General features: G+C 29.7%; 1 protein-coding gene across 1 annotated transcript; it reads right to left on the reverse strand.

Annotated features, from left to right (window-relative positions):
* Positions 1 to 1,574: 1,574 nt before the first annotated feature.
* LOC127088276 (protein ECERIFERUM 2) lies at positions 1,575 to 6,499 on the reverse strand. Its single transcript, XM_051029199.1, has 2 exons — positions 5,914 to 6,499; positions 1,575 to 2,614 (listed from the first exon to the last, which is right to left on the reverse strand). Exons 1-2 carry the CDS (start codon positions 6,331 to 6,333, stop codon positions 1,730 to 1,732), a joined length of 1,305 nt encoding a protein of 434 aa, XP_050885156.1. The 5' UTR covers positions 6,334 to 6,499; the 3' UTR covers positions 1,575 to 1,729.
* Between the last annotated feature and the right edge of the window lie 8,237 nt (positions 6,500 to 14,736).

The following is a 14,736-nucleotide window of genomic DNA, read 5'->3' on the forward strand; positions in this document are numbered from 1 at the left end:
TGCTTTAATATGTAGTCTTGCTCCCCATGCGATGTTCCTGTCCAAAAGGGTGATAAGCTCTTTAAATCTGAATGTTCTTAAAATGATAAAGAAACTGCTGGAATAGAAAAAGTCTCATATGCTTCCCCTGTTGGAAGTTTGATGTAGGCTTAAGTTTGTACTCGTCCCTATATTGCTCATGCAGTTAATGTTTTAGGGAGATACTTGACTAACGCGGGTTTGGATCATTGGAAAGTCGTTAAAAAGGTCATGCGATATTTGTAGGGAACCAAGGATTACATGTCGACCTATAAGAAGTCAGATCAACTTCATGTCATTGGTTATTCTGATTCTGATTTTGCAAGTTACCATGACGACCTAAAGTCTACTCCCGGCTTAATTTTTATGATGGTAAGAGGAGCTATTTCGTGGAAGAGTGTTAAACAGACTCTTACGGCTACCTCAACCATGGAGGGCGAATATGTAGCTTGCTATGAAGCTACTTGTCAAGCTATGTGGCTGAAGAACTTAATATCCCGCTTCAAAGTTGTTGAAAGCATATCTAGGCCACTTCTGATATATTGCGGCAATTCTGCTGCTGTACATTTCTCTCAGAACACTAAGAGCTCTTCCCGCTCAAAGCATTTTGATATTAAATATCTATTTGTCAAAGAGAAAATTCTTGAATTTCATACTCGAATTTAACATCTTGCTACAGAGAACATGCTGGCAGATCCACTGACCAAAGGCTTAACTGTTGGAGTTTTTCAACGGTATGCAATCAACATGTGTTTAGTTATGTCATTTGATATTTTGGATTAGTGGGACTCTGATTGTTGTGCTTATATTGTAATGAGATATGTATAAGATGACGTCAAATTAATAATCATATCTCTTATAGTATTTTAGATTATTGGACTATTATTGGATTGCAAACTTAATTTTATTATGTTTATATTCATTATCATTATGTTAAATGAGAATATTGGACATATGTGATTTGCTTCTCTATCTTATACAATTTATGCATTATTAAAAAATTTATTTTTTTATATTATTTTGATGATAAATGATTATTTTAATAATTAATTAAAGTCATCCAGGTAAGAGGATTTTAAATATATTATAGATTTATTTTAATTAATTATTAAATAAAATATAATTATTAAAAACATATAATTATTATATCAATTATTAATTTAATTATAAAATAAATATTATATTGGATTTAATTGTTAAATGACCCGCGATCATGTGGTGGTTATATATTGTACTTATCCCATTATCCCATTAGATAAATATCAATTGTTCCATCAAAAAGAGGGCAGTAGTATTCCCAATCACTTGTTTCAACACTCAAATAAATGGATTCAAAACAGATATAAATTTATTACACTATTTAATTATAATATGTTATACAATTATATCTATGATTTTGGTTATTATGTTATTATCCATCGTTCTCTCCCTAAAGAAACACTATTTACGTTTAAGATTAGGAAATATTCGATATTCATTTCTCAGGCAATTAAAAAATATTTAAATTACAATACTCAATATATAAATTTATGCATAAAAAAACACTCAAATCTCAATACTTTTAAGACTGTGAATATTTATTAATAGATAAATTTACCTAACTCTCATATAATAGTAACAAAATGCACGATACCAAATAACAACAAACAATAAAAAGAAAGAAAAACAACTCAAGCATCATAATTAACTAGACCAATACAAGCTCATAAAATCAACGTGAATAATATTGTATACCCCATTCCTTTTCTAGTTTAGATTTTAGTTGGTCGAGTTCTTTTCCAGGCAATGAAACTGTTATCATTCTTCCATTGTTACCATCATCATCTTCTGGTCCTGGAAGAACCAACACAACCCCTTCATCACCTACACCACGAATATCACAATTTACCATTATAGCTTTCTTTCCATTAATCTTCACCCCATAAAAATCACCTTCTTCCAAATCTACAAATGTTAGTTTTGCACCATAGACAACAAAATCTCCTACTCCTTCACTTTCTTCCACCAATTTTTTCAATACATGATTCTCATTCATTTTCTTCTCAGCTATCAGATTCACTAACTCTGATAAATTAGATTCACCGGGTGATAAATTGGTTTCAACTCTACTCAACACTACGTCATTTGATGGAAATTCATTTTCAACACCGTTAGAGACATTTGTAGTGGATATTGTCACAACCCTAGGTCCATAATCTCCTCTTATTTGTGCTATACATTTCCATATCATAGCTGAAATAATTCCAAAATATTTTGTATTTGTATCGGTAGACGCGAATGTTGTGGGCAAATGATGAAGTTGTTTGGAAGTGATGTGAAAAGTGTGAGTAGCTACATAACTGTCATTAGCAGCAAGCCAATACTTATCAACAAGTGTTGCCTTTTTAACAGAAATGGGATAATCAGAAATAGAATTTGATAAGAATTTAGGCTTGGTGAAATTCGATAAGCATTTGAAGCGAAGAGATTTTGGTGGAGCTTGAGCAGCTAGAGTGTGACTCCATTTGGTGATGAAGTTAAAAGCTGAAAAAGCATCTCCAAGTATGTGAGCCCAACTCAGTCCCAATGAAAGTCCTCCACACTTGAAGTATGTGAACTGTGATAAAAAGAAAAACATACATAATTGGTTATAACACATAATTTTTTAATTTCTTTAAACCCAACAATCAACATTTTAAAATTAAAAAATTAAAAAAAAAATATATATATATATATATATATATATATATATATATATATATATATATATATATATATATATATATATATATATATATATATATATATATATATATCCATCACTACAATCAAGTTTCCTTTTTTTCCAATAAAAAAAACATTTTTTCACATTAATAAAAGAGTTCTACACATAGTTTTAATTTTTACTAAATAAAACACTTTTAACTTTTTAACTCGATTGCGTATCTAAAGTTGTGTTTGAACTCAAAATCTTTGTTCAAGAGAAAATGGATCTTGAATTTGACCAAATTTAAACTCTAATAAATAACACAAATGAGTAATCCCACCGCCTAAAAGGAAACATATTTTAAAAGTTTTAATCAAATATTTTAGAACATTTTTAAAATTTTAATTATCATTTGAGTGTCATTTAAAAGTTTTAATCAAATATTTGACTTTTACTTTGTAGTATGAAGAAAAAAAAGTAGTTGAGATTTTAATTTTGTTATTTGAAGGTGTTTTAAATTTTTTGACAGATTAAACAAAAACATTTATGTGGAACACTCATTAAATATATTTTTATGTTTTACTAATGTCAACTCAAATTATTTTTAATTTTATGTGTTATCTTATATTCTTTTATAATTAATTTTTCTTAAACAATTATTAAAATTAAAAGACAAGTATACAATTTTGTCTCCAAATAGTTACATTCAGGACAGTTTAGTTGCTTAATACAATAATTTAACATTTGAGCCAATGCACTTTTGGTTATGTAATTTACAAAATAAATAATTATTGACACATTATCTTATTCTTTTGACATAATAATAACACTTTATATTTTTTGAAAATAAATGTTTAAATAAAATTTACACTCATTAAAATTATATTTAAATATTATTATTAAAACACATTTAATAATAAATTAAAATTTATTGAGTTTAATGATTATAAATATAAAATAATTTTACATGATCATTTAATAGAAATATATCAATTCGTCATGTATCAAAAAAAAAAAAAATATATATATATATATATATATATATATATATATATATATATATATATATATATATATATATATATATATATATATTTTGGGATGCATGTGGTTCATTAATTGATAGTGTAAATTGATTTGCACACTCCATTTTCTCAAAATAATTTTCAATTAATTTTTGGAATAAAATTTATATGTATATTTATTAACACATCATAGGTGAAAACATATTCATGCGGTCATAATTTTTCCACAATCAGATATTAGTATAATGGTTTATAAAATAGATTTTATTTATATTTAATATTATTGATAATATCATATTTAAATCAGACAACATGATCACGTGGATTTATACTTTAGTAATTAATTTAAAATAAAATATACTTTCTCTAAGTTGTTTTAAAAAAATATTATAAGACGATATAAATTATTTTAAATTACCAATGAATAATTATCATTATTTTTTCTATTATATTCTTAAATATTTATTATTTTTCATTTTAATTATATAAATTTACATTTTTGATGTCATTAATAAAAATTAATTTATAAAATTTTTTATTTTTATTTTTATATAATAATAATTATTTTTTAATAAATATGAAAAATCGAAAACGATTTTATAATAAAAAAGGAGTTAGTATTTGTTTGCCTACAACTATATGGAACATACTTTAAGTTATGAACACTATGACACCAACCTAGCCACAAACTTAAATAATAAAACATGATTGAAAATGTACATATCACATTCATTATTCTGTCCCACAAGTGTACTAAGGCCACAAGATAATTAATGTGTTCTTAAAACACAAATTAGTTTTAAAAAAACAACTCTACTAACCTAGATTGGTGGAGCTTATTCTTAGTTCTACTCTCCCTCAATAAATAAAGTTGTTTTTGTTTGTTTTAACCTTTTTCAGTGGCATTAGATTTTGTTCAGTTGTCAGATTGTTCTAAATGACATAGCTAATAGCCTATGCTGATTTTTTCATAGTTATTACCTTTATTTTTGTCTTATATATTTATTTCCTTTAAAAATTTAGCCACAGCTACTATTTTATTGAAGTAAAATTTAAGATAAAAGTATTATAGCATTTAGAGTAATTTCCTTTTACCCCACTAATTAAAGTTGAATAAATCATTAAATTAATCTTTTGATCATGCAGGAATCTCACATACAAAATTATGTAACTTGATCTAACAGAAGAATTCTTGGTGTTTAGCAAAAAAAAATTTTTTATCATATAGGAATATAGGAATATGCATGAACTTGATCTAACACAAAAAAACGGTTAGTTAGTGTTTGGCTAATTCGAACATAAGCACATTCCAGAACTCAAACCTTAAATTTTAATTAATACATCAATTCAAGAATTCTTTTATGAGGTTATTAACTCTCTCAAATTTATATAAATATTAAAAATAAAATTGACGATGAATAATTAAATATAGAATTAAAATTAAAATAAATAAATTTTTTTTAAAATGAGTGAAAATATTTAATTATGCATAAAAATATAGCATTTCATTCTAAAATATCTATAACATTATTTGCAAGAGCAACAAACTCTATTATACATGGTTCAAATTTTAGGAGATTCCAAAATTTAAAAAGTTTAATTTTTTATTAATATTAATAGAATAAAAAAATATTATAATAAAAATTCAATAAATAAAAAATATTATAATTATTTTTTTTATATGTCAGTTTTAGTCATAATTAAAAATTCTTTTTTTATATATTTTTCAAATTAAAATAGAACTTTTAAATTAATTAGACGACTCTTACTGCCGAGATCTAACTTATACTCTATTAAATTTTTTGAATAATCACTTACTATATATATATATATATATATATTCTGATCTCATTTATAAAAAAAAAATATTTTTAAAATTTATTAAATAAATAATATATTTGATCTATATAAATAGATTGGTTATTTATGTATTTAAAAAATAATTTTTTATATATAAATAAAATCGGAGATAATATTTTTTTTTACTCAATCATTCTCTCTATTTTATTGTTCAGATTTCATGTTATTAGTTTTATAAATGTCAAAGATATTATTTCCAATATTATTTTCCTAAGAAAAAGATGACTAATCTATGAAAGTATGAAAAAGTAGTACAATATGACAGGTTCATTCAAGATCATTCATGATGATGATGATAATGATAGTTCAGTAATTAGTACGTACCTTGATAAAAATCAGAGGAGAAAAGGCAAGATCGGGACCAAGCACATGATCGTGTACAAGTTCATCAATGGAGTATTCCTTTTCATCCATCCATTCCCGCAACGTTTTCTGACACCGCGACTCCTCGATTCGAACGCCGGCGTCGTTGCACTTGATAAACGGTCTTCCCGATTCGGATATTCTAACCCGACCCGAAACATGAGAGCATGAATCCAGCATAGGAAACATCGGTGCTTTTAAATCCGAAATTGAGAGATCTTGAACCGCTTCAGAATCGAATAGATAAATGGATCGGATATAGTGGAGTTTCATCAGCAAGTCCATGTAGTTTAGGTTATACTCACCATCGTCTTCGCCTCGAGGAGTTGCAGGAACCACCGTTGAAATTATGGAAGCTTCCAAATTCAGTTGTGGAGACATTTTGAAAGATAACTTGACTGACTGAGAGTGAGAGTGAGAGAGAGAGAGAGATTTTTTTTAAGCAAGATGAGAAGAATAGGTTGGTTATGATTTGCGATGTTCGTTCCTTTTTTATTTTAATATATTTATAGCGAAATAGTGCAAAGCTAAATAAATGGCATATGCATATGGTGTAGAAACTGAAACTCAGCATATCTTCTTTAATTTGAATGAAAAATTTTCATATAAACTTCTAAGAATACTTTTATATTAAAACAATTAAGTAAAACTTTTTGGCATTTTACATTTTGTTAAATGTTAGTTAATTTAAATTTGAAATTCAGTTTAAAATAACTAATATAATAAAATAACATAATCTTACATCTCATATATAAATATTGTAAACTCATCATTTTTGACGTTTGAGGATAATTTTATATTTTTCTATTATTATTATTATTATTATTATTTAAAATATTTGTATAGAAACGGATATAACATCTAAATTTACAAATAACTAACTATAATTTTTTTGTTAATTAAAAAAATAAAATAAAATTTTCTCTCCTTCATAATCACCACCTCTCATGATTCAGTTAAAAAAATTAAATTTAAAATAAATTAAAATTTTTTCTCTCTCTTTATTAGTTGTTTTTAAAAATACGTAAATAAATGTGTTCTTAAATTTAAATTCATTTTAAAATAATTAAATATAAAAAAAACATAATTTATTTAATAAAAAGTATCTCATTTATTAATTTTTTGTCTCAAAATAAATTTCTTATTACGATACAAATGCAATGTTTTTTTATTTTTTCATTATTATATTTTTATTTATTAATTTTTATTCATTTTATTTACTCTATTAACTATAATCATTAACTATAACTAAGATAAGAACATTTAATAAATCAATATATTTAATTAATTTTTTTAAATCACGTATTCAAATAAGACACTTATCGTTGTGTGAGAGAACCACGTAATAGGGACCTTACTCAAACAGATATGATGATACCACCTATTGATTGTATTTACACTTATTGTGATACCATGGCAGCCGAAGTGATAGGTATGATCAATATCCCAAATAATATGGACCTGATATAATAACGACGGTTCTTCATATCAATTAGCTAGTTGTCAAAATCAACCAGTATTAATTCCTAAACAAGTTGCAGAGAGCTCAAATCACCATATCTATATTAGTACTTTGATCTAAAATATATAGCTATTAGTACAATTGTTATAAAGGTTAGGATACAAGTATTAATTTTTGTCAAAATAGCATAGACATCAAAATACATATCTTTAAGAGCTTTGAAAATTTGAAGCATCTAAAATGATTTATTGTTGTACGATCTCTTTGAGGAATTAAGAGCTTAACTGAGATTCGAATAATATCTAATTTGAGTTAAATTCAACCATCTTTTTTGATGTAGTATAAAAATTTCGTTTAAAATTCGATAGACCATTAATTATTTAGTTTTTGTTATCACTGTGTCAAGAATTTTACAGTATATATTATATGATATTCAGATATTTTTATAAGTGAAAGTAATCATCGTTCTATAACCAATTTTGTATAATTGAATTACACTTAAGTATATTTCTACTTCTAGAAATTGTATTATTATATATAAAGAACTATAGGTAGTTGTATAATGAAGTTTATTATTGATTGCATTGTGTTCACAATTAGATAGATTTGCCCTGTCATGGCAATTATCAACTAAACATTTTAACGTAACAGCTAACTAAATGAAAGGGAAAGAGCCATGCTGCTGAGCCACACAATGCGCAATATCTACTTATTTAATGAAACATGCAAAGATCAACACTCTACATGTACCAACTAACCATTAGACATTTTATGAACTAACTAGTAGGATTAAGTTTGGTATTGACTTTAGTTCTAATACTACCAACTAATACTATATTAGTATTCAAGTTGTTCTCATCGAAAAACGATGCATCCAAAGCAAGTAACGTGAATGAAATAATGTTTGAGTCTTTAATCTGAAATGACTAAGATGAAAGGGAAAATAATTCTATTACCATGCATCATGCATCTTATTCTTGCAACAATTTGCTTACAAAGTATGTTGGATATTGTACTACTTCATTTTGTTTAATTAATGTCAAGTTCAACTCATTTATATAATAAATTTATTTGTTAGAAATTTAAGTGTGAATGGTTAATTCCCGTATCGATTAAAAATAAATAATTATTAGTTAGTTTTGGTAAAGAGGATCACGATTCGATCCCTCGCAATTATGATAGGGAGGAGGCTGAAACTACTTGATGTCAGAATCGATTCAGTAGATCAGATACAGGCGGTGAAAATCAAAATAAATAAATAAAATATTAAGTATATAAGGGAAAGGAATCATACACCTATTGTTATAAAGTTTTAGATCCGAGGATGAACCCGTCCAACAAATTTACTATGATTTACAAGCTAGTCTTTTTGCCTTGGTTTCGTTGGTCAAAGATAAATTCGCCTAGCGAATTGTGCTTGACATTGGCCTTCAAGACTCATACATTTTTCATATTACTTTGTGTCCAAGTATCATGATAAGTGTGTAAAAACTATAGTGATACATATTATTGTGAAAAATGTCGCACCAGGAACGAATAAAACTATGAGAAAGATTGAATTTCTTGAATAAACATAAGAAACCCTTTTAGTTTTATGTGTGAGAGAGAGAAAAGAAGAAAAATTGGTTAAAACTATTTTTCTATTTACTTTTTCAAGTAGGGCAAAAGGTTACAAGTGAATAAAAACAATCAGTGCTTAACACTTTCTCAATAACCTGGGAGAGCAGTATATTTATAGACTACAAACTAACTTAAACACTAAGCTAATTTAAGCAACAAGCTAACTTATACAACTGCATGCTAGAACATGCTTTGACTATAACCCACACATCTTCAACTCCTGCATGCTTGAACAGACTCTGACTATAACATGCACAACTTTTGTCAAAACATGAAGTTATCCCTGTCTAGACTAGAGTTCGCTCCAAAATACCACAAATCTTCACCTTAGAACAAACTCTACAACACTAAGAGAATAAACCAGCTTTCATCATGCAATTTTATTAACTGCATACAGTGGAAGAACTTGATACTTGGCAATGACTTGGTGATCATATCCGCAACATCGTGATATGTCTAAACCTTCATCAAGTTAACTTCCCCACTTTCGAGTTTCTCCCCGACGAAATGCAGCCTAACATATATGTGTTTGTTCTCTCATGATATACTGAGTTCTTTGATAGATGTATTGTAACACCTCTTTTTCTACCCCAAAATACTTAACATATAATCAGAGTAAATAAGCATGCATATAAACAAAAGGGCGTCACATCGACGTTTTCAAAAACTAAAAGCTTTTAAAAACCAAACATCATTCGTCATCAATATACAATACACCTGGTCATTTAAAATAACACATCTTAAATATCACGAGTATACAAGTATATGCGTTCGCAGCGGAAAATAATGAATACTGATGCATTTCATAAAATGATCCATGTCTCATACCATGATCATCTCTCAATAATCTCCTCAAGATAAAATAAAACCATATCCAAAATATTTGACATTATGGCCTCTCAGACAACAATTGCAAATAACCATGTTCACAAGTAATAACATAATACATATCCAAATCAGATATGAGTTCAATACTACCAATCTACCCCGTGTTACATGACCAGAGCAATGACTCACTAACTAGTCTCTAAAACCAAAACACGGAAACTCTCCAGCTAAAGCTCGAGTGAGCTACCGTCCACTTACTTCAGCAATACTACTCTTGAGTATCTGCACGATGCCATGTAAAGCAACATTCAAACAGAAGGGTGAGAATTCAAATCATTATGAAGAAGTATAATAAGGCACAATGATTAAATCAACAATTAACGGAATTCATCACACCTTGTATAACCATGTCAATAATATTAACCAACATTTATTTCACATGTTTCAAACATCCATCAAAACTCAAGGAGTACAATATTAAAATCCAATACTATATTCCCAAATATACACATAACTACAATTATCACATAATCACATATTTTGCCAAGTTATGTATCCAAACATCACCCAAATTCAATTACCATATCTCATACACACATCACAATCACATCAATGCATACACCCAATTATCACATAACTCTAATGTGACTCAATGCAAGACATGTGACTCTATGCATGTGGTACCGCAATGTGAACCCAAGGTTTCACCGCTTTCCGATTCAATATCTAGAATCCAAGCCACGCTTCCGATCCGGACAAGATCAAAGCCACTACGTCTATTTCCAATTAAGGATCAATGTCTGCTACGCCTATTTCCAATTAAGGATCAACGTCTATGTGAACCCACAGTTTCACCGCTTTCCGATTCAATATCTAGAACCCAAGCCACTACGTCTATTTCCAATTAAGGATCAACGTCTGCTACGCCTATTTCCAATTAAGGATCAACGTCTATTACCATGTGAACCCACAGTTTCACCGCTTCCACCATGAAGCCGACCATGCCATGAATGAATGTACAATACCAACACATATGCAATTAAGATCATCTCTACCATCTTAACATTCCACATATCACCATAATTCAACTCTATGAATTATCCATCAATGGTACATATACACATTCATAATAATATATCATTCACAAATATAGGCTAATTATCAAATACGCACACTTAGATTTCATTTCAAACTGAATACAACTTTTAAAGTCTCCATTTTTTCATTTTTCAACAGTGTTAACCGGTTAACCCTTTTAGGTAATCGGTTAACGCGTAACAGAATGCAATTCCTGGCATATTTTCAATAGTGTTAACCGGTTAACGCAAAACAGAATGGAATTTCTGAGCAGATTTTTAACAAGTAACTGGTTAACGCTTTTGGTTAACCAGTTAACACAAAATAGAATGCAGAATTTTCTACGTTTTTCATCGTTGGAGGCCTTTCGGACCTCCGATTTCGATTCCGTAAAAAGTCAAACGCTCGGAAAATTATAACTCGTACAATACTCTAAGTATATAAAGTTAATTTGCAGTTTTAACACAATTAAATCACCACAAATCAAGAATACTCATCAAAACCTAACAATTCCAAAAACCATGAAATTTAGGGATTTCAACGTAAACATATTTCTACCCATTGACCCAATCATACTAACCCATAATAATAAGGATTCTCCCCCTTACCTCTTCAATTTTCTGGAAACCTTAGCGTCTCTCTTGTTCTTCCCCTCTTCTCTTACTTTTCCTCTTTTCTTTCTCTGTTACCGTCAATGATCAAATGAATCCTACTTCTCACTCTCCTCACCTCTTATATCCTAGTATTATATTTAGGCTTAAAGAATGATACCTCTAATTTAATTATTAGGCCCAATAAGACCTAGTATTATAATATCTCTATTTAATTCAAATAAATTAAACCAACACAATATACACACCAAGTTAATTAATATAATCAATTATTATACTACCTAACAACCAATTAATTAATTAACACACCAAATAAATAAAATAAAATAAAATAATAATAATATAAGAAAGAAATACTAAAATTGGGTTGTTACATGTATGATACTTTGACTATCACATTTAACAGTGATAAAACGACCTTGAAATTTCAATTCCTTAGCAAACTTTTCAAGCCACGATGTTTCTTCTACAACTTGAGTGAGAGCAATATATTCAGCTTCAGTGGTTGATAAGGCAACAACCTTCTGAAGAGAAGTTTTCCAACTGATTGTTGTACCAAACATAGTGAAAACATATCCAGAAAGAGATTTTCTGATATACATACATCATGCATAGTCAGAGTCGATAAATCCATCGACTTCGGCTTCACCATCACTCATGGACCCACCATAAACTAGGACCATACTCAGGGATCCTTTTATGTATCTCAGAATCCACTTTTGAGCTTTTTCAGTGTCCCTCCCAAGATTGGTCATATACCTGTTTACAAGGCTTACTCTGTACGTTATGTCTAGCCTCGTACATACATTAAAGAACCTATTATATTAGCATACAAAATGCTACCCATATAGGATCTTTTGACTTCAGTACTAGGACTTTGAGTCGTACAAATCTAGAATTGAAGATTTGTCGGTGTTATAATAGGCATTCTCTTGAGATAAGTATAATCTCGATTTTTTTATTTATACGAATGTCAATCCCAAGAATCCTGGTGGCAGCTCCTAGATCCTTCATGTCGAACTCTTCATCGAGTTCATCCTTCACCTTCATAAGAACCTCAACATTGTTGATTTCTATGAGAATGTCATCCACATAAATAAAAAAAATAACAAGTGAACTTCCATGTCAAAATATGAGGTAAATACAGTGGTCCAACTGGCTCCTAGTGAAACCTATGTGTGTCATGAACTTGTCGAATCTCCTATTCCATTGTCGAGGAGATTGTTTCAGGCCATATAATGACCTATTCAACTTGCACACATAATTTTCCTTTCCTCTTTCTGCATACCTTCATGTTGCTTCATCGGGACTGTTTCATCTAGATCACCCTAAAGGAAGGTTGTCTTTACATCCATTTATTCAAGTTCTAAGTCAAACTTTGTCACCATGGCTAACAACATTCTATGTTTTACAACAGGTGAGAACACATCATTAAAGTCAACTGCTTCTTTCTGAGTGAACCCCCAAGCAACTAACCTTGCCTTATATCTCTTCGACATCACTCATTTGATTCCTTCCTTAACTTTGAAAATCCACTTACAGCTGACTAACTCGACCCTAACAAGTTTCTCGATCAACTTCCAAATGTGGTTATCATGAAGATATTTCATCTCATCATCCATGGCTTTCAACCATTCAGTCTTGTTTTGATTCCTCACAACTTCCTTGTAATCTCTAGGTTCTTCATCAATAACCTCACTTGCAGAGATTAAGACAAAAGTTATGAGATTTGCATAACCAAGTCTCTAAGGTAGCTTGATGACTCTTTTCGACCTGTCTCTTGCCAACAGGTATTTATCAATAATTTCCTCAATTTCTTCAACATCTTGTGCTTCTTCCTCGACTTCATATGGGTTATGCAATTCATCATCACTATGTTTCACCTCAACATGAATATCTTCCTGTTCCAGCTATTCTTCAAAGATCTCTGTATTTCGACCAACATCTCCATTTTTATTGAACGCTATTTCTGCTTCATTGAAAACTACATCACGACTTGTGATACACCTCTTGTGACCTGGATCTAGGCATTACAACCTATAAGCTTTCACTCTTTTATGGTATCCAAGAAACATACATCTTAGAGCTCTAGGTTCGACATTGTCTTGCCTAATGTGAGCATAGACTAAACAACCAAATACTCTAAGTCTGTCAAGATTAGGTGGATATCCTGACCATACTTCTTCAAGTGTCTTCATCCTCAATGTAGTCCGGGGACACATATTTATCATGTATGTTGCAGTCACTACAACCTCAGCCTAAAACACCTTATTCAATCTAGCATTAACCAACATGCATCTAACCCTTTCCAGGATTGTTTGATTGAACCTCTCAGCAAGGCCATTTTGTTGAGGAGTACCCATAGTAGTCTTGTGCCTTTCAATACCATACATACTACATTAACGGTAGAAGGCTTCATTGTAGAACTTAAGGCCATTATTGGTTCTCAACTTCTTGACCTCCATGTCAGTCTAATTTTCGACCAAAGCCTTCAAACTTTTGAAATTTTCAAAATTTCCATCCTTAGTCTTCTGGATGAATATCCATAACTTTATGAAATAATCATTATACTTTACACCTGAGTGTGAAGGATTCCTTACAGACCCCCAAAGATCATCATGAATGTAATCAAGGGATCCATGTGTTCTTTGTTTGCCTTTGTTAAACTTCACTCTGCATGATTTACCAAAAACACAAGGTTCACAAAATTCTAGCTTTTCGACTTTGTCACCACCCAACAGATTTTGTTTCTCCAGTTCGACAAGACCCATTTCACTGACATGGCCCAATCTCATGTGCCGGAGTTTTGTCTTCAACATAGGTTTCATGGAGGCAAAATATATTGATCCACTTACAACCTCAGTCTCAAGGGTATACAAGCCTTATGTCTTCATGCCTCTCAAGACTTCCTCCGAGCCCTTCGTAAATATTAGGATACCTTGCTCTCCCTTGTACACATATCATTTCTTGTTGAAAAGGTCAGATACATACCTGACACTAGTAAATAACTTTATTAACTCATCATAGAGCTTGAATCTCACATATCCAATACCTGCAATTTTGCAAGCTTTGTTGTTTCCCAGCAACACTGATCCACCACCATCTTGATCACATAATTCCTCAAACACATCTTTGTTTGGAGTCATGTTCCAAGTGAAACCTGAATCCATGATCCATTCCTTGCAA

This window comes from Lathyrus oleraceus, chromosome 5, assembly GCF_024323335.1.
Source record: "Lathyrus oleraceus cultivar Zhongwan6 chromosome 5, CAAS_Psat_ZW6_1.0, whole genome shotgun sequence".
Taxonomy (NCBI): Eukaryota; Viridiplantae; Streptophyta; class Magnoliopsida; order Fabales; family Fabaceae; genus Lathyrus; species Lathyrus oleraceus.

Bases quoted from the DNA above. Each gene is read 5' to 3' on its own strand.
- LOC127088276 (XM_051029199.1), bottom strand. From the start codon at position 6,333: ATGTCTCCACAACTGAATTTGGAAGCTTCCATAATTTCAACGGTGGTT. The intron at 2,615-5,913 runs GTACGTACTAAT...TTTTTATCACAG, and splicing joins CTCCTCTGATTTTTATCAAG to TTCACATACTTCAAGTGTGG.